Here is an 18,678-nt window from a genome sequence, read left to right on the forward strand (position 1 = left end):
CTGATCTGAAAAATGAGCACCATTTTCTCCATCAGCTCATCTGCCACCACTCCTTTATGGCCGCCCCTCCTTGTCCCCTCTTTAAGAGATGAGGTCACCTACATTGCCCAGGCTGGCCTCTAACTCCTGGACACCCGGATCCTCCTGCCTCAGCCTCTGGGTCAAGAGGGGTTCACCACTACCCCTGCACCAGCCACCCTTCCCTCGTAAGGCACAGGTATTTCTCTCCTTCATGCAGGGCACGACTCCTTCAGACAGTTGGCAATATTTGGTGTCTCCAATCTCCTAACATTTTTCTCTTGGACCTCCTCCCTCCCAGATTTCAGCGCCACAGCTCCATCAAAACTGCTCTTAGGAAGGTCTCCAGTGGCGCCAATGTGGCAGGATCCATTATGAATTGGGGTCCTCCTCTGGTTGGTTCATCTTTGAAACCTTTCTGGACCTGCGTGAGCCACTCCTGAGCCACTCCTATCTCTGGATGGTCCTGCTTAGCCTTCCATTTATCTCTTAACTCTAAAGGACACATCCATCCTGGGGGCTCAGCCCAGCCGCCTCGGGTGGCAAGGTGAGCAGGGCACAAGCTGCTGGAGGGCGGCAGAGGTTGCATTGTATTGTGAATGCCGTGCCATACTTGGTGTCTGTCATCGCTGAAGATTCTAGAATCTATGGAACACCAGGAAACGAGAAGAAAACAAACGAGTCTGGGAAGTCAACAACGCATTTTATTCCACAGGAAGAAGAGAGACGACTCTGATATGGGAACCAGATTCCAGATCTGCACACACGGTGACCGAGTGCTCACACAGTGGGGAACAGACCTTCTGTTTTCAGAAGTTCACCAAGCAGCTGCCATCATTTTTTGAGGCACAGATGACACTTGAAAACGAGGTGGCCCTGGAGCCTTCTGAACACTGGGGTGGGCACCCACCAGGCACAGCAGTTTGGGGCCGGGGCTGAGGTCGCCCAACTGTTTCCACCACTCAGGGCTGGGGCCCGGGGCTGGGCACGTTGGCCAGGCTGGCCTCCCGACATGCGTCGGCCAACCGCGCTGGCTCAGGGGACTGGGATGGCTTTTGGTCTCCTTATTATCTTCCCCCTTTTCATCCCATCAATTTTACTTTCCTGAAAGAGGAACTATGCATTTTGAGGCAGCATTAAAATTGGTAGAAATTGTCCTGACAAAGTCTCAGACACCATAGGCTAAATACCCATTTAAGAAGAAATAGGATATTTATGGAGCCTGGGCAGGGCCTGCTTCTTCCACAGCTTTGGATTCTGTCTCAGCAAATTATGAAGCAATGGCAAAACCCCTGAAATCTTGCCCAGGCTGGGCACGAGGGCTGCAGGGCAGGGAGGGTGGGGGAACCCTGTAGTTGGCCCTCTCTTGCCTGGTAGCCCTGCCCTGTTTGGTCTCTGGATCCCCTTTTAACATCTGCCCCTTCAAAACTGCAAATGTCAGAGGAAGGGGCTGTGTCTCACAGGAGATGGACAACCATTTAAAGAGCTGATTCAATTAGAAAGCAGCTGGAAGAGGGCAGTGCACACCACCAAGCACCGGCTCCCCGGCAGCCCTTGGCTCCCTTCCTCAAGTCAGAGACCACAGCACTTGGGATTGCTGGGCCACAGCAGGTTTCCATAGCAATATTAGCTTCTCAATCCAGCAAGGACATCTCAGGGTGACTCTGTCCCAGCAAGTGACAGAAGGCTCACTGATGCACAGAATCAACCCTTCTGAGAGTTTCATGTGGAAGAGAGAGTAATCTCAGGCAGTTGGTGACTGATGACCTCAAGCCAGACTTGTGGGGGGCAGGGACAGAGGTTGGAGAGGAAGGCCAGGGGAGCTAACACTTGGCCTTTCTGCTGTGAATCTTGAGAACACTGATATCCTCATGATGGTCACTTGGAGAGCCACAAACCCCTGATCTCAAACCACTTGGCCTATGAAAACCTAGACTCAGTTGTGCCACCCCCTGGCTTGTAGCCCCATGAGAACTATCCACTCCTGGGAAGCACTACCCAGGTGCAGAAGCGCTCTTCCTCCTCTCTGAACAGACCCACACATGCGCACATGGGGTGGGAGGGGAGGGCAGAAGGAAGTGGGGAGAGGGGATGGCTTCATCTGTGTCGTGGAAGGGGTGGGCTGTGAACTTTGAGCATCCAAACCTTCTACACATCCACTGATCCCCCAGGCCTCCTCGGGTCTCAGCTACATGTGACAAGGTTGTAGAAACTGATTAGCTTTATTAAAATAAAAAATTTAAAAATCACAGGTGAGTCCTTCCCTTGTAGAGTGGGGCTTTTCTGCCCTCGTTTTCTTTTTCCTTACAGAAAAGGGGAAAACTGAAGCCGAGAGCCAGGCAGAGCCGACTCTTGGACCAGGCTTGGATTCAAACCAAGGACAAGACACGCTCTGGCCAAATCCTAGTTCCAAGAGAAGCTCACGAGCGCAGGTCTGCACAGGTCTTCAACACTCGTGTTTCCCTCTCTTCTCTAAGACCTTCTTTTCCTTCCTCCTTATCCTGGTGTCATCATCCAGGTCCCTCGGGCAGTGACACCAGCACACGGGCCTTCTCATCAAGAGAGCCCACTCATGTCTCAAACCTCTCTAAAAACAGTGTGCACATCAACTGAAGACAACGTCACCTCGGAGTGGGCAAGACCAGGCAGGGGAGAGCCAAGGGGACACAGAGTAGGAAACCACCGGGGGAATCTAAGCAGCAGGGACTAGTGTGAGGACAGAGAGGGCCACAGGGAGTGCTCTCTCTGGGGCAGCCAGTCACCGCCAAGGGCTCACTCCTAACACTCAACCTCACCTCCACCTGCTCCTGAAAGTGCAAAGCTCAGACGCGACACAGCTGTGGAGAATGCCCCTCTCCAGAGCACCCTGGATGAGGTGTGGAGAACTAGTGCAAGAGAAGATCCTGTGCAATTTATGCGCCTTTACAGGTGACAAACCTTCACACACAGCACAGCCCTGCTCGGAAGCTCCTGTATATTTACAGACACGCAGTTGTACATATATACATGTTAACAAGATACAGGGCAGTTTAAAAATTAGATTCATCTTAGTACTTTTGTTTTTTTGACGTTATTCAACCGACACCTTTTAAAAATTACTTCCCCATAATCTAAAGTAACTCCCCGGCCCACAAATTAACTCCATTGGGTTCCCCCATGAGGGCTTCCTTTCCCTTGTTCCTTGGTATCTTCCCCCAGACCTTCTGGTTCCCCTCTGTTCTGAGCCGAGTACACAGGCGTCCGTCTTCTGGGTGGCCAGGTCTGTGTCTGGGAGCGTCCCTCCAGCAGCCGGGGCCTCTAGCAGTCCAGCTCTAACTGCTCTTGATTTTCACTGAGTCTTAACATAAGCTGCTGTTCATAGTAAAGGCTCTTTGCATAGTTTATTTCTTGGGATAACTTGACAGCAAGGACCTCAGATTTCACATGGACCTAAGAGGAGAAAAGAATGAGCATCTCATTCTCAGGGTAACCAAACTCGACCAGCGGTGTGGGCGGCGCAGCTCCACCAGCCCAGCGGCAGACAGGATGACACTAAGAGGCTTTGAAGAAAAGCACAGTCCCAAAGGCCCCCTAGTTGATTCTGACTTAAAAATGTGGGTGGATCCTCAGGACCTGCATTTTTAATGCATTCCCCAGGTGACCACTGCCAGCCCATAATCACCCAACATTTGGAAGCTCCTGACTGAGGCCAGTTTCCATTCTGAGGAGGAAAGGAGCTGCCAGACCAGGATCATGAGCAGTGGCAAAGGACTGACCTTGGGATTCAGGTCAGTGATTCAAGCGGTTGGAGACTGGAGCTTTTCTGAGCTAGAATGTGCCTGTCCACCTGCCTTGAAAGGGGAGACACGTGAGGTGCAGCTCCCCACCACTGGGAGGAACTTAGAAAACTCACACTTTGGGGTGCTAACTCTCTTAACCAGCCAGCCTGAACTGAGCCAGTGACTCCAGGAAAACGTCATAGCCAAAACAAACCCGAGTGCATTCCTGGGCAGGGGCAAGGTCAGAGGTCCTGCAGAGAGAGGCTCAGTAAGGCCACTGGTGTTTCTGCAGAAAGACCATTCAGTGGAGGCACCTTCCTAGGAAGCAGGTGAGCCAGGCAGGACTGACACCTGGGTGTCAGACCACAGCCTCAGAGGGGCAGGCCTCCTCACCTGTTCAGCCACAGTCCCCTGAGTCCATGCTGCACAGGGAGGTGGCTGTGGCCTGGGTCCTGGAGTGGGGCTGGCTGGCCTCAGCCTCGACTTCCTTAGGGGTCAGCTGTGTGACTGAATGAGTCATCTCCCCTGACCCCTAGCTCAGCAGCACAGTGGGGACAATGGCAGAAAATAACCTGCACCAAGCACCCAGTGTGCAGCCTGGCGCACAGCGTGCCCTCCTGATTGCTGATCCTCAGGGGGAGCTTTACTACTCAAAAGTTCTGCCAGAGCAAGGCTGCCTGCACTCCAGAGGTGAAGTATGATTTTTATCTACAATATCTATTGAACATGCCGGGTACTGTTCCTTTGTTATCAGAGACAATACAGGGTGAGCTCTATCTCCATCTTATAGTTAACGCACTGAAGATGAACAGTCAAGTTCAGGTGCATGAGAACCCTGAATTCTGTTAGTTCTTCCTCACACTTAACCAGAGTGAGCCCTGCTACCTGCTGTATTGATGGGGAACAAGGCACAAATGCTGAGGAATGTGAAGCTGGAGGGCAGCAGCTGCAGCCCGACCCTCTCAGACAAGTCCCAGTAGTGATCAGGGTCAGAGGGGAGGGCGACAGGGGCTGCCACCTTTGGACCAGAGCTTGCCCATCTCAGGGTCAGGGGGCGGTTGGGGACTCACCATCGGCTTCTGGTGGGACGGGCCTGGGATGGACACGCCGCTGCTTGTGCTCGCCGCTTTCTTGGTCACCTGCACGTACACTTTGCCATGGTCCTTGGAGACGAGGCAGTGGTAGAGGTCGTCGTATTTGACCTCGAGGAAAATGGCCTCTCGGTCAATATAGTCCCCGCTCTTCAGGAAGTACACGGCTTTGGAGGAGATGAGCACACAGTAGCTGTCAATGTTCTCCACGGCTATGAAGCTGCACAGGGAAAGGAGAGTGGGAATGTGAGCTTCTCCTCCATGCTGGGGGCCAGGCTGAGCACGGGGCTGAGCACGCAGGCAATGGGTAGAGCCTGCCCAGGGCTCTGGGGTCTGAGGGCCTGAACTTGAACCCAGGAGCCCTCACTCACCACACCTTGGGCAGGTGGCTCCACTGCTTGGCACCTGTTTCCTCATTTATAAACTAGGAATCAGAGGGACCCTGGCCTCAGGGGCTGCTGTTGGGCCATGTAGTTCCCTTCCACAAGCACTGGGTAAATGTTCCAAGTGACAGTGACTTTGGGTTCCACCAACAGAAGCGATTTCAGATCCAGAAATGGTACCTGTGGGGTGTTATCTGGGGGTATCTTTGGAGAGCTTAAGCCTTAGAGGAAACTGAGCAGTGCTGTGTTGATAGAAAGAAAGTACCGTGCTTTTAAAAGTTAAACTGAAGGAGCAGCTAGGGCATGCTGCCTAGCACGCAGGCGGCCATGGCAAGGGCTAGAAGACATGGCCGGGTGACGAACACTGATGGGGCCAAAGAAGAATTCAATAGGTTTCCCAAGCTGCGTGATGCCAGGGGACAGCAGGACACAGCAGAGTCTCACTTCCACATTCACCCTCCTGTCACCCCGCCTTGCTCAGTCCTTCCAGGGACTCGGAACTCTGAACTCCACGTTCAGCAAACACCAAGTTAGAAAGTGCTTTCTTGTAACATTGCAATCTCCATTTTCCATTTTCAAAACTTTTAGTCATTTTTTGAAGAGATTAGGGCCATTCAGGAAAACCTAACCTAAAAAGAAAAAAAAAAGGAAAGAGGAAGTCCACCTCTTCTCTCCCACGGAGCTTACAGACTGGACGTGGGAACCCGCGTAGCCAGCCTCTCTGCTCAGCTGCTGGAGGAAGACTAGTGAACTCTGGGAAGGGCACCGACAGCTCCCCTGCAGCCTGTGCTGGCCTTTCACCATGGGGCTGGACCTCAGGGGACAGCGAGGGAGGATGGACGGCGGCAGGAATACTAAGAGCCGACAACACACGGGCTGTTGAGCGCCTGTTCCAGGCTGCTGGCCTAGAGCAGGGGCTCCACCTGAAGCAAGCGCCTCTGGAGGAGGCGGAAGGCCGCAGGTGGCAGGAGGTCTGCCTGCTGGCGGCCTGGGGGTGTTCCTGCTGGGCACCTGCTCCCTCCATGTGGGGTCAGCCCTCCCCAGAACACAGCCTCACTCCCGACCAGCTCACCTCCCCAGTCTAAGGATTCACAATTCCAGTTTCTCGAAGCTTCCCCCAAAGGCTCACCCCTCCCCCACTCTGGCTACTTCCCTGCCTTGGCCTCCCAGGGCGCTGCCCAAGGCAGTTTTGTTCTTTCAGGTTTCCTGGTCAGTACTGCAGCTCTTGGGCTAAGCTATAAGTCTGCGGAGTGGGGTCCACACCTTACGCCCCCCACCTCCCTGACTGCTCTCCCCACGAGGACGCAGGAAGCGTCCACCTTGTTCCAGCTGTCTTTTAATTACAGCCCCCATGACAAACACTGGGGTTTGTTGTTCTGACTAGTTGGCCATGCCAAGAATGCAGACTTGTAAAGTCCCGATGCCAAAATTAGAAACACCCGGCAGCCCCAGCGCCCAGGCTGCTCAGCGGACTTCCTCACGGCCCACACTCTGATAGCATCGCAGGCGACAGCATCACGGATGCGAGCTGAATGGAATCTAAATTAGCTGGTCCAGGGAAGACAGAAGGACAGAGACAGAAGGAAAGACACAGAAGAAACATGTCCTGCCAAATGGAGAAGCATCACGGCCCCAGCTGGAACTCGTAGGGGAACTGGCTGAAAATCCAAAGGCAGCCTCCATTCCTGAGCACTAGGGGGGTGGGGAGGGCAGGCACAGGCCAGGAGGCTGTCATGGGCTCTCAGGGACTGCAAAGGTGGCCGCCGTAGGTGGACAGCGCACATCCACCCTGTGTGGCCTCACTGCCACTGGCATTTACACCAGGAAGCAGCCCTCAGGCCAGGCAGAGGGCTGGCTGCTACTGAGCTGAGTGCGCTTCCTGGAGGGGACACCTGTGCAGGCTTAGACCAGGCTCCCCTCCGCCATGCTGCCACGGGCAAGTCCTCAGCAGGCCAGGAAAGTTCTGGAGGAACAGCTCTGAGCTGGGAGGCCCTCCTGAAAGGCAAAGTGAAGGGAACGGGGGCTGGGTGGGAGGGAAGCCCCACCAGCTGGGGACGCAGAGCAGGTAGTTGGCTTTCTTGGTGGCTGTTTTTTCTCCTCTCCGATGGGAGAGGCCAGTGCCTGCTGGTTTCCTTCACAGCCAGCATGAAGCTCCAGAGGTTCATGGCCATAGGAGCGCAGGCAGAGGGCGGCGCTGTGGAATGTGCTGGGATCTCTGTGCCCAAGTCCAGGCCCCATTCATACTCTGGAGCTGCTGCTGCTAATCACATATTTGGACATAAAATGTTCTAAAGTTCTCAAAGCAAAAGCAGATCACAGCCAAGGACTTGACTGGGAGAAGAAAGGGAGCTAGGCAACGACCCCGAGCGGGTCAGCCAACAGCACCTCTACCTCCTATTGCTTCCCGCCTCCACCACTGACGGCCAAGCCTTTGTGTCCGGTCAGCATCGCTGTGACCATTGATTCTGTGTTTTCACACAATGTGAGACCACATCAAAGGCTCATTCCAACAGCTCTGGACCAGGCCTCTCATTTGAGGGACACGGATCCCAAACTTGTCACCCGGTGAGAGAGAAGCTCAGCTCAGGGGGACAAGGGGGCCCAGCAAAGGCAGGGCCTTCCCAGCAACTTCCTGTCCCCTATCCCCTCATGACCACCAGCCGCGTGCCCTCCCTGTCCACCACCCACAGACACCACGTGCTTCTCTTGTCACGCCAGCAGAGCATCCGTGGTCACCTCAGGATTCAGACTTTCCACTCCTCGCCCCTCAAACAGGCTTCACAAAAGGACTCTGCTGGGCCATGGTGGGTGACTGGGGCTGACACAGGAGGAGGCCAGCATGTCCCAGTGGGTCCTGAGGACACACCTTCTGCCCTTTGATCTATTAACTCAGGGGACAGGAGGGGATGACAAAGCATGGCCTGGAACACAAAGCCCTGGGAAGGCTTTCCCTCAGCTGTGAGGATCAGAGAGGCCCCGGCTCGGTGCACACAGCCTGAGGCTGCTGTAATACTACAATTCATTTTATGAAAAATTAGGATTTCTGTACGATTTTTAAACTTGGGTTAAAGGTTTTATTTTTAACTCTCCTTTAAGGATGACTTAATAGATTCATGTGCCAGGAAGACTCAGAAAATGGCAGTGCAATGGCATCGCAAGGGCGATGGAACCTGCCAGCACACAGGCAACTCCGGATGCCAGACATACCGCACCCAGCGGCAGAGCCTCTCAGAACTCCTTATTAAAGACTTAGCAAGGCATTAACTTTAATGTGTTATCTGGGTCATCTGCCAATGCGAGTTTTAATTCAATGGCATATCAAAGAATGTCCAGTTCCCTAAGTATCAATAGTTGTTGACAGGTTATTACCTGGTTTAGAAAATGGAAGCTGGAGCTGGGGATGTGGCTCAGTGGTAGAGCACTTGCCTGGCATGTGCAGGGCCCTGGGTTCCATCCCCAGCACTGTAAGAAAAGAAGAAGAGGAAAAAGAAAAAGAAAGACAACGGAAGCTATGCACTCTGTTCTTCAAAAGGACTAGTTTTTTGTGTTTGTCCTGTGTGCTAAGGAATGGTTTAAATTTATAATGAAATGATATTAGAATCAGTATGGTGGCCTATGCTAAAAAAGTTCTGATTCTGTCTCTCTGCAAAGTTTATCAAAAAGAAGAGATGAGACTTAAAAAATACCATCAACAGTGTGTTCACAAAGTGGGTAAAAAAGGAGACTTTTACTATTTTCTTTTGTAGGTCTGGAGAGTGAACCCAGAGTCTCGCACATGCTAAGCCAACACGCTGCCATCAGCCACATCCCTGCACTGCCCTTCCTTTTAAAAATGTTAATTCTGAGACAGGGCCTCTCTTAAGTCGCCCAGACTGGCCTCAAACTTGTCAATCCTCCTGCTTCAGCCTCCTGCGTAGCTGGGATTACAGGTGTGTCCCCCATGTCCCATGAGACTTTTACTCTTGACTATCTGTCTATTAAATGGTTTAGAGGCTATTTTTATTTTCTTTTTAAAAAAATACTTTTCTGTGTTAAAAACCCAATAAATGACACCTTCTACACAACTGGTAATACAATCCAAGGATTACATTCTAGAAAACAGCAGTTTAGAGCAGCTTTTCAGGTCACGGGTTATCCCCGAGCACCTTTTTGAAAAGGCAAGAGCCCCCTTGTGCCAACAATCAGGTGAGCACCCTTTTATTTCAGAATGACAATGAGGCTTCTGACTATCAAGTAAGCATTAGAAAGCACATTAATTTAACCATACAGGGCAACTTTTACTTCAACATCATCTTAACTGAAGATCCTGGGTTAAAACTGAAAAGAAGAACAAAAAGATGGAGAAGCGACACGAGTCTGAAACGCATCAGAGAAACACCTGATCAACCAGAAACCGCAGCCTGTCAGCCGGCAGCCCTTAAATCCTACGTCAGCAACTATCTCCTTAATGCTAATTAATTAAATGGAATGTAAATACTAAATGCGACATGATCTAGGAGAACAAAGTTGGAGCTGCCTCGGCTCTGGGGGCCTGGGGTTTCCACTCCATCCGGAAGTAATTACACAGTATTTTTCAGAAGTGAAACAGTGAGTCTAACTGGAAAAAAATGTGGAAACATTTAGTTAGAACAGTAGAGCACGGTATTAAAGACCCTTTTAAGGGGTTAACTCTGAAGGGAAATATGCAAATAATTAGGTTTCTAAACATGTTTTTAATTACAAATCTAGGATAAAAGTCAGAGGTATGAATCGGTGCCTGTGTTTTCCTGAACCCCTTCTTCGCAAAGAGATGCCCGCAGGGCTCACGCAGGAAGGCCAGGCTGCAACTGAAGATGCTTAGAGACACATCTGCCAGGGTCCCTGGCGACTTCTCCTGTGCACCCAGGAAGACCGAGGTCACGGGCCTTGCTCAGCATGCACTGGCCACATTCAGCCCACAACTCGGGTGGAGACACATGGTTTTCATCTTTAAAGTCAAAATGCATTCATGCCAAATATCTGCTCCTAGTTCACATGAATTTCAAGAGTTTTGTGAAATCTCCTTTACTGATTTGATTTTGCCTCCAGCCTCCCGTTCTCTGGCTCTCCCTCCCGGGAGCAGCCCCACGTGGCTGGGCTGCGCAGGCTCCCCCTCCTGTTTCCTGGCACACGCTGTTCTACTGCAAATGAGCTTTGTAAGGACCAGAGATGGTTCCAGTTGAACAGAGGTGAATTGGGAGGACATTAAAAGTACAATATAGAATAATTCATAATCTCAGTTAGCCTTTGGAAAAAAAAAATCCCCCAAAGATTGGAAAGTGGATATAAGTTAATACATATGCTAAATCCCAATATTCAACTGAATTTATTCAGTGCGTATTCTATGCCAGCCCCTGTTCTAGGTGTTGCGAATCCTCCAGTGAATGAAGAGGTGGGAATTCCAACACTCAAGAGGCTGCCATTCTAGTAGATTCTGCACCACGCTGATACCCCTGACAAATGATGGTCTGGGCCTCCAATTCAAAAGCCCAAAGTTTCGTACACAAAGTAGTGTAAATCTTTAAGCCAGGGAAGACAGGAATACAAAGTCCTTCCTGGAGTGAGACACAAGGGGACCTGGTATCAGAGTGATGAGCAGGCCACGGCTGGAGTGAACAGCAGAGCCCATTCATGATGGGATATAGGCTGGGTTGTGCCCCACCCCCAATTCATATGTCGCCCGACGTCTCCCCACCCCCCAACAGGACTATTTGGAATGAGGAAATAATCAAGGTCAAACGAAGTCATGAGGTTAGGGCCTTGGCCCAACAGGAGCCGTGTTCTTCTAAGAGGCCAGAGAGCTCCCCTCCCTGCCATGCGAGGACATACAAGAAGTCTGTCTGCAAGCTACCAAGAGCCTTCACTAGGAACAGAATTGCCAGGCATGTAGATCTCATCTTCCAGCCTCCAGAACTGTGAGAACACAGATTTCTGTCGCTTAAGCCACTTGGTCTATGGTTTTTTGTTGTGACAACCTGAGCCGGCTGACAGAAGAACATACCTACATTATCAAAATATTATGTTCTAATATTTGGAGGTATGGTGTGGTGACATGCCATCCCATCCAGCAGACAACAAAGGAATTCTGAATGTGATTCTTAGGTCCCTGTTTGAATACTCGTACAAAGTGTGAGGTGAGTTATCCCAAACACTGTCTCCATTGACGACACTGGAGACCGCTCCGGGCACTGCATCCCCTGAGCTCCTCCACCAACCAAACATGCACCACGCTCAGGACACTCCCTGGCTGGCCTCACCATCCAGAAGGCAAATGAGCATCACAGAAATTAAACCAGTGCCCTGCAACTCACCACCCAGAATGCCTCTCTCTCTGGGCTGGTGATTCTAATACCTAGTCAAGTACTGGGGGTCTGCAGAATACCCTAAAATAGTGTCATATTTAATTCTAGCACACCAGCTAGATGTCACTAACTGAAAATGTGACAAGATATCAGGTATATAAGGCTCCATATTTAAAGAGTAGTAAGGTGACCTTAAAAAAACCCCACATTTCTAAAAGCATCGAACTACTGGTTATTTTTACTATTTGTTTATGGTTTGTTCTGCCATCCAACAGAAAATAATAGGACATCAGAGATTAAGAAAATTTTACAGGGGAAAAAGAAGCCCTTAAGATTGAGAGCCTTTACTTTTTCTTCTCTCTCAGAGTTGCCTGGACAGAGACGGTTGTGTCTGAAGAGACAGAAGAGCCAGTCATGGCTGCAGAAGGGACTTTGAGAAGCACACTGCCCTGTGAAGGCTGCTCCTGTGTGGTCACCTGTGGGCCAAGGAATCACATCACCAGCTCTGAGGTCCGAGCCTCAGAATGAGGCTGGGTCACAGGGAAACTGCTCCCAGTCAGACAGAAGAGGTGACTGGGTGGCCCAACAGGGCTGTCTCCCAGGCTCCCACTTACAACTCGTCTTGGATATTGTCTGTTAGCTTGAAGAGCTGCTCCTGTCCCTCGGCCTGGCTCTCAGAGTAGCGGGGAAGCAGTCCCTGGGGTCCGGTGCAGCAACGCGGTCTCCGCACCCTCTGTGCTTGGGTCCTGCGGGCAAATGGACAGGAAGAAAATCAGTTAAGAATTAAGGTCAAAAGGCGCACTGTAGTCAACGAGCAGAATCAAGTACCGTGAGCCTGTGACAGAGCGACGAGGTAGTGGTCACACTCCCAATTCAACCTGCCTGGAAACCCGCTCCAGCTGTGTGATCCTGGGCAAACCACTTAACTTCCCTAGCCCTCCGCTTCACTGTCTCTGAGCTGTCCCCTGGCGGAGGCTCTTGTTAGAGCCCCTACTCGAGCCTTCCACAGGCCACACTCTGCTTTCCTAGGAACCTCTTTGGGAGAGCCGTGGTGGGCTTGCAGTGGGTCAGAAGGAAGGCCAACGGGCTGTGGGCTTTAGTGGGAACCCACCCTGCCTCTGGCCTTCTTCTGAGACAGCTCAGCTGCCTGGGTGGAGGGCTAGGGACGGTGCTGGGGAACACAGGTTCCCTGTCTCATCCCAGGCCACAGTGGGCTTCTGCGGCCCTCTACCTCATGCCACTCAGCTCCTGGTTGCCCAAGGAATCTGCTTTGCTATGGCCTTCAGGGTCTGCTGCTGTTGTCTTTTTCCACAAACCATAGACAAGGTAATTGACAAATACTTTCTGGTGTTTTCCTAGAAACAGGAGTCCATATTTGTCTTGGAAAGGCTGCGCATATTTCAGATGACTGATAAGAGTGTGCTGGGTCTGTCCTCGGCCTTGTACTCTCTGTACTTTTTATTATTTGTTCCTGAAACCCACTGAAGCAAAACATCCCTCTCTAGACAAACCTCCAAGAGAGGCTCAGGCTTCCACACTGAATCAGCACTGGAGAGCCACGTGCTGGCCGGCCGCAGTGTGGAGACGACCAGCAAGCACAAAGTGCCTTAGGGGGCAAATCCGGGCAGAAACACAGGCACGGGCACGCCGGAACTGCTGCGGGCTGGGGGAAGGCTGGCGGCAGCTGCGAGTGCGTTTCACTGCTCCGCTCATCAGGCCGTGATTTCTGAAGGGCAGCCCCACACCTGGTGACATGTGGTAAGGGCCCTTACCAGAAAACCAGAAACCCCGGGTAGCTGGCCAAGAGTTCACCCACAAGGTGATACAGTCCCATTAGCTGTGCTCTTCAGGGGTAGGTAAAGGACTGTGAGGAAGTTTCATTGACCTGTGCCATGAACGGGCGAGGAACAAGGTCATTCAGGTCACATGTGCACACATTCCCACTGTGGCTCGACTCCCTCACGCCTTTAAGATTTGGGTCTACTGCTGGCTGTTTGGTTCCCAACTACTGGGAAGCCCAAAGGCCCCCCAAGAGCAATATGGTGGGCTGCTTCCCCATGCATTTGACGTAAGGTTTGATTCTGAGTCCTCTCACCACAGGTAGCCAGTCTACTGGGAGGCCACAGGCTCACTCCAATACTGAAATCCTTCAATATATATCTGAAATCTATTCCTTTCTGTCACATCTAACAAATAGCCTCTGGATTTGTAATTCATGGGTACAACTGCCTCACAATTATTCTACTTCCATTCCATCCGTTCTCCTCACCACAAGGAGAACAGCCCATTAGAAATCACAGTTGGGTCAAGCAGGGTCACCTGCTCAAAGCACATGCGCTTCCTGTCTCACTGGGATGAGCACCTGTACCTGTGCTCTGGCTCCCAGGAGACATGGGGAAGAAGCACTTGGTCTCATTCACTGCTATCCTGGGATCCAGAACAGTGCCTGGTTGGTGGTAGAGGAGCAATCGCAGTTAGATGAATAAATGGGCCAGGCCAGGCCTTGTCTCGAAATAAAATATAACAAGGGCTGGGGATGTGACTCAGTGGTTAAGTGCCCGGGTTCAATCCCCAGCACCAATTAAAAAGAAAATAAAGACGACATAAGAAACAAAAACATGCGATGTGGGGTAGAGATGAAGGCCAGTTGTTGAGCTCGGAAGAAAAAGGGAATGTGCAAACATTGGTAGAGAGTTTAGAAACTTGAGATTTTGAGCTTTGATAGCCAACTGTTGACTTTAGGGCACAATGTCAACGAGCTAGAGTCCATCTTCCCAACAGGCCGAGGGCGCGACTGTCCAGTCCACTGATGGAAGGAAGGGGCTCCAAGGCCCACCACGAGATCAACACCTCTGTGGACGCATGTCTTCTTCAACATAAGATAAATTCTTTTAATTACACAGGGAACACATGCTGCTGCGTACGGGAAACACTGGGTCCTGGATCCCTCTGATGGGACCCACGGAAGCCAGAGAAGCCGGGGAAAGGTGGCCTGTTTCTGTACCTGAGCTCTGAGAAATCATCTCCTGACAACTCCAGCCAGCTGAGAATGTGAGGGAAAGTGCCCCACGTGGTCATGCCACAGAGCTTTCAAGTCCAGTCATTTCTGGGCCCAGAGGCCTCCCTGCAGGGCCTTCCTCACACACGTTTTATCTCCACTCCCAACACATTATCTTCTAACCTGCGAGGGACAACCCCCAACTCATCCGCGGAGGAGCAGTGGAGGCTCCCGGGTGAACTCCGACCATCTGCTGTTTCTTTTCTTATCTGGCTTCCCAAAAGGCTGCGAGCTGCCTCCAGTCTCCAAGGTCCTTGCCTTGTGACCACTGAACACCAACAGGCAGCAGGGTGGGGCATTCAGTGCTGTGGACTTCAGAAGCCCCCAGTGGCATTCAAGGCTCATTCTCAAGCCATCACAGGGGAACCGAGAAGGAAATGGTCTTCTCTTTGGGCTTGTAAATATGGGTTTCTGACAATAGGGTCACGTGGACACTCTCACTACCAGTCTTCCTACCCCTTACTTACCACTTACCTTACTTAACCACTCTTAGTACCTTAACCCTTTACTGTCAGTGCCTGCAAAGCTCATTTTTCTTCTCCAAAATTTGACTAAAATTTCAACTTCTCAGTCCAAGTTGGTAGGTAGTGGGTGGGGGAAGGGAGGGTGGAGTTTAAAATTCATGTGTGGACAAATTTAGATGCAAATTTAACCAAAGAATTACAAAATCCTATAAGCTAGTGCTTGCAAGCCTCCTGAGCCAGCAGTTTATACAGTGATACTGGCCAGGGCCACCCCTGTGGGTAGAACGAGTTCTACAATTACTCAGGAATTCAATACATACTACGAATTCGAAAAACCCCAAGAAACTGGGGTGACAGCAATCCTGAATTTGTCCATGCTCCCTGACTCAGGAGTACAGTGTGTCCATTTTTAAGTGACTGACTATTCCCAAGTCACTTCCATGCATATTCCAGTGAATCTCTGCCCCTGGAGCAGAAGAACTCTATTCCTCTTTTTTGAACCTCACGCTGGGGTGAAACTCATGACTCTCCTCAGCTCCAGGCCCATTATCACTGGCCTTGACTCACTGGAAATAATTCAACAAACATCTGTGAAGCCACCATCACCAGGTCCCAGACTCCACTCTGACCACAGCTGGGCTCTGTGTGCGGCCTTCTGCACCCACACCTGCTGCTCCTGCTTGCCTAAGGCAGCCATGACGCCAAAATAAGCATCTAACATTGCATGTTTTTGTTTCTTATGTCGTCTTTTTTTTCTTTTTTTGGTGCTGGGGACTGAACCCGGGCACTTAACCACCGAGTCACATCCCCAGCCCTTGTTATATTTTATTTCAAGTCAGGGCCTGGCCTAGAACTTGCGATCTCCTCAGCCTCCTGAGTTGCTGGGATTACAGGCGTGCACCCCTGCACCTGACTTCTCATGTAGTCTTCTTAAGTTGCAAAGTATTCTTCGGCACCTTCGGGTTTTGGCCTTTGGCTTCCAGTTGTTTGGGGCTTTTGGGAAAAAAAAAGCCGCTGTCCTCTTGCTGAGACTCTGCCACCCTTCTTGGGACCACTGAACACCAGTGGGCAGTGGGGTGGGGCATTCAGTGTGCTGTGCCTACTTTACCAACACCCCACTGACTGAACATCCCATGATCCCCCACCATCTTGCTGATGGCACGTGAGTCATTTCCAGGCTGTGCTTCTACCAATGGTGCTGCTAGGAACCTTCCTACACGTCTTCTTCCAGGAGGCATCTGCTGGATGGCAGGGTGTAAAATTCACCTATCAGGATAACTCAAACTATTTTCAGTCACCACGTCACTGTTCCACGTGGCGACAATGCACTCGGAGTCCCTTTTCCTCCACATCCCTCCTAACATGAGGCGCTGACTCGGGGCATGCAGTCTAATACACAGCCACTGGCCACAGGTGGCTACCAAGCACTTGAAATGTAGCCAGTGTAACTCAAGAACTGAATTTTAAACTACATTAAATCAGCTTATATTGAAATTGCATCTTGGACAGCACTGGTCTAGACTCGCAAACCTCTGCTGTTGGAATGGGTATAAGATGCCTGTTTTCTCATTCCATCTTCTTCAACTCAGAGGACAGTGGTGTCCAATGAAGAGATGAGAGTGGCCGTGGGTCCGTCGCTGGCGCTGGATCTGCTCTGGCTCCCCACCCTGTCCCCGCCTAGTCTCCTTGCTGGCTTCACTCCTTTCCTTGTGACCCCCTCCGCGGACACGACAGCAGCCACTTGGGCAAATCTTGGTTCTGTGACCCTTGGATGATGCAGCTTCAACCGGAAGTGGAAACCAAGCACTGCCCTCCTCAGGGGACAGTGCCTCTTTGTAACCAGCTCAACCCTCCGGATAGCTCGGCGGCTCGGTGCTGCGCACACTCTGCCTCCACACGCCTTTGTTTAGCCAGAGGTCTGCTGTGTATTTAATTGCTGCCAGCTGGGAGTTGTCGGCCATTTTAAGCCGTCAGCTGCTGCGGTTTATAAATTTCATAGCGTATAGAAAGAAGCAGTCCTTCCAGTCAACCAGCTAATCCAAAATGTCAGCACCGAATGAACTTGAGCTCTGAATTTCAGGAAAACGTCAGGGAGGCGGCGATGCGGCATGGGCGGCTCTTCCCCCAGGGAAGGGGCTGCCGATATGGAGGCCGACACACAGCAGATCCCCACCCAGGGAGGGAAGTCCCCCAAGTTGGTCTGCATCTGGCCAGTGCTGTCTGTCAGACACTGGAGGCCCCAAACCAAAGAGCATAAAAAGAATCGGTGTCATTTTCTTCTAGTAACGATAGATCCAAACAAGGTGACACAGGAGATGTACCCGATTCCACTCGGTTGCTCCGCCTTGCAGCCTTAGGGTCAGCAGCTGGCAGCCACGGCGTGTTCTTAGCCGAGGTGAGTATGTGCCACAGTTCTGTTAGCTGAGACAGCCGCTGTGCACCTCCACTTACCCTGAAGAGCTTAAAATGAGATGTTGGTTGAGGAGTCTGGGTGGGCAGTGTCTACCAATCAGCGATGGTCACACTGGCAAATGAGGCAGCCCTGTGGATCAAGCTGTGACTTCCCAGCATAGCAGGCCGTTACTCAGCTGATGACCACCATCTTCCGTGGGGGCCATACACCCTGACCTCAGCCAAGTCATGGACGGTGCTTGTCTCTCCTTAACGTAAGTGTCCAAGACTTTTGTTTTAATTAAGTATCTATACTATGCTCAACGCAGCACAAATAATTAGACTGAGAACAGAAGGTCAACCTAGATGATGTCTTCAAATGCTGACTGCTGGCTGTCAATGGCTAAGTGATACCAGAGTTCTTGACTGAACGGCTCAAACATGTCACTGCTCTGAAAGGAACCAGTGTACCCAAACCAGACTACCTGTAATGGTGGGTGTGGCTTGTTAAAAGTCCTCTATGTCCACCACAGCAGCATCTGCAAGTCCAAGAAGCCACCATGGCACGAGCTGCATTGTCCCTGACCCAGCCCTCTCCTGTCCTTCCAAGGCCCAAGTGGGACAGTGTTTCTTCACAAAATTTACTCCTTAGTGCACACTGTGAGCAGAGAAGGTTCTGTGAAAAGGATGAAAACCTCTCAATCCTGGCTCCGTTACCATGAAAAATCCCTCCACTCAGTTCCAAGACAGAAACTCACCTGCTAGAACCTACTTCACATATAGGATTCAATCTGGAGGAGGTTCAATGATAACTACTGAGTTCTGGCTGTATTCAATCTTGAATCAAGAAAACTGTATCAAGTATCTCTTAGGATAATTTGGAATTTGGACACATGAAAAAATTGGTTGGGCAGAAAGAAATGACATCAGTGGAGATTGATTCTTAAGAGAAATTACGGACTTGAGATCCAAACTCAGGTGGCTGGGAAAGCGAGTGACGGGCTTGTACCTGCTTGTCCCCATCTCCACCCTACCCACCAGGTGCTCATGCTGAACCAAGGCCAGGACCAGGCCTTGGGCAAGATGGGAATGAAGTAAGTTCCCAGGAGCTCAGTGAGGGGACAAGCAGAAGCCGAAGGTGTGGTGTGGCAGGGAGTGTGGCGCAGAGGTGAGGACTGCTGGGGACAGGCTCCCC

At 51.2% G+C, this 18,678-nt stretch overlaps 1 protein-coding gene across 9 annotated transcripts in view; it reads right to left on the reverse strand.

Annotated features, from left to right (window-relative positions):
- Nucleotides 1-702: 702 nt before the first annotated feature.
- Nucleotides 703-18,678, reverse strand: part of Vps13d (vacuolar protein sorting 13 homolog D) — a 243,360-nt gene continuing 225,384 nt past the window's right edge. For all 9 annotated transcript variants that reach the window (XM_058572649.1, XM_058572650.1, XM_046424684.2 and 6 more), the window contains 3 exons: nucleotides 12,185-12,316; nucleotides 4,847-5,087; nucleotides 703-3,447 (listed from right to left, as the gene is read on the reverse strand). In XM_058572649.1, coding sequence (XP_058428632.1) covers nucleotides 3,316-3,447; nucleotides 4,847-5,087; nucleotides 12,185-12,316 — 505 coding nt within the window. In that variant the 3' untranslated portion in view covers nucleotides 703-3,315. The remainder of the gene's footprint in view (nucleotides 3,448-4,846; nucleotides 5,088-12,184; nucleotides 12,317-18,678) is intronic.

This window comes from Marmota monax, unplaced genomic scaffold (assembly GCF_021218885.2).
Source record: "Marmota monax isolate L192 unplaced genomic scaffold, Marmota_monax_Labrador192_F-V1.1 WCK01_AAM20220418_F8-fsc00080, whole genome shotgun sequence".
Classification (NCBI taxonomy): Eukaryota; Metazoa; Chordata; class Mammalia; order Rodentia; family Sciuridae; genus Marmota; species Marmota monax.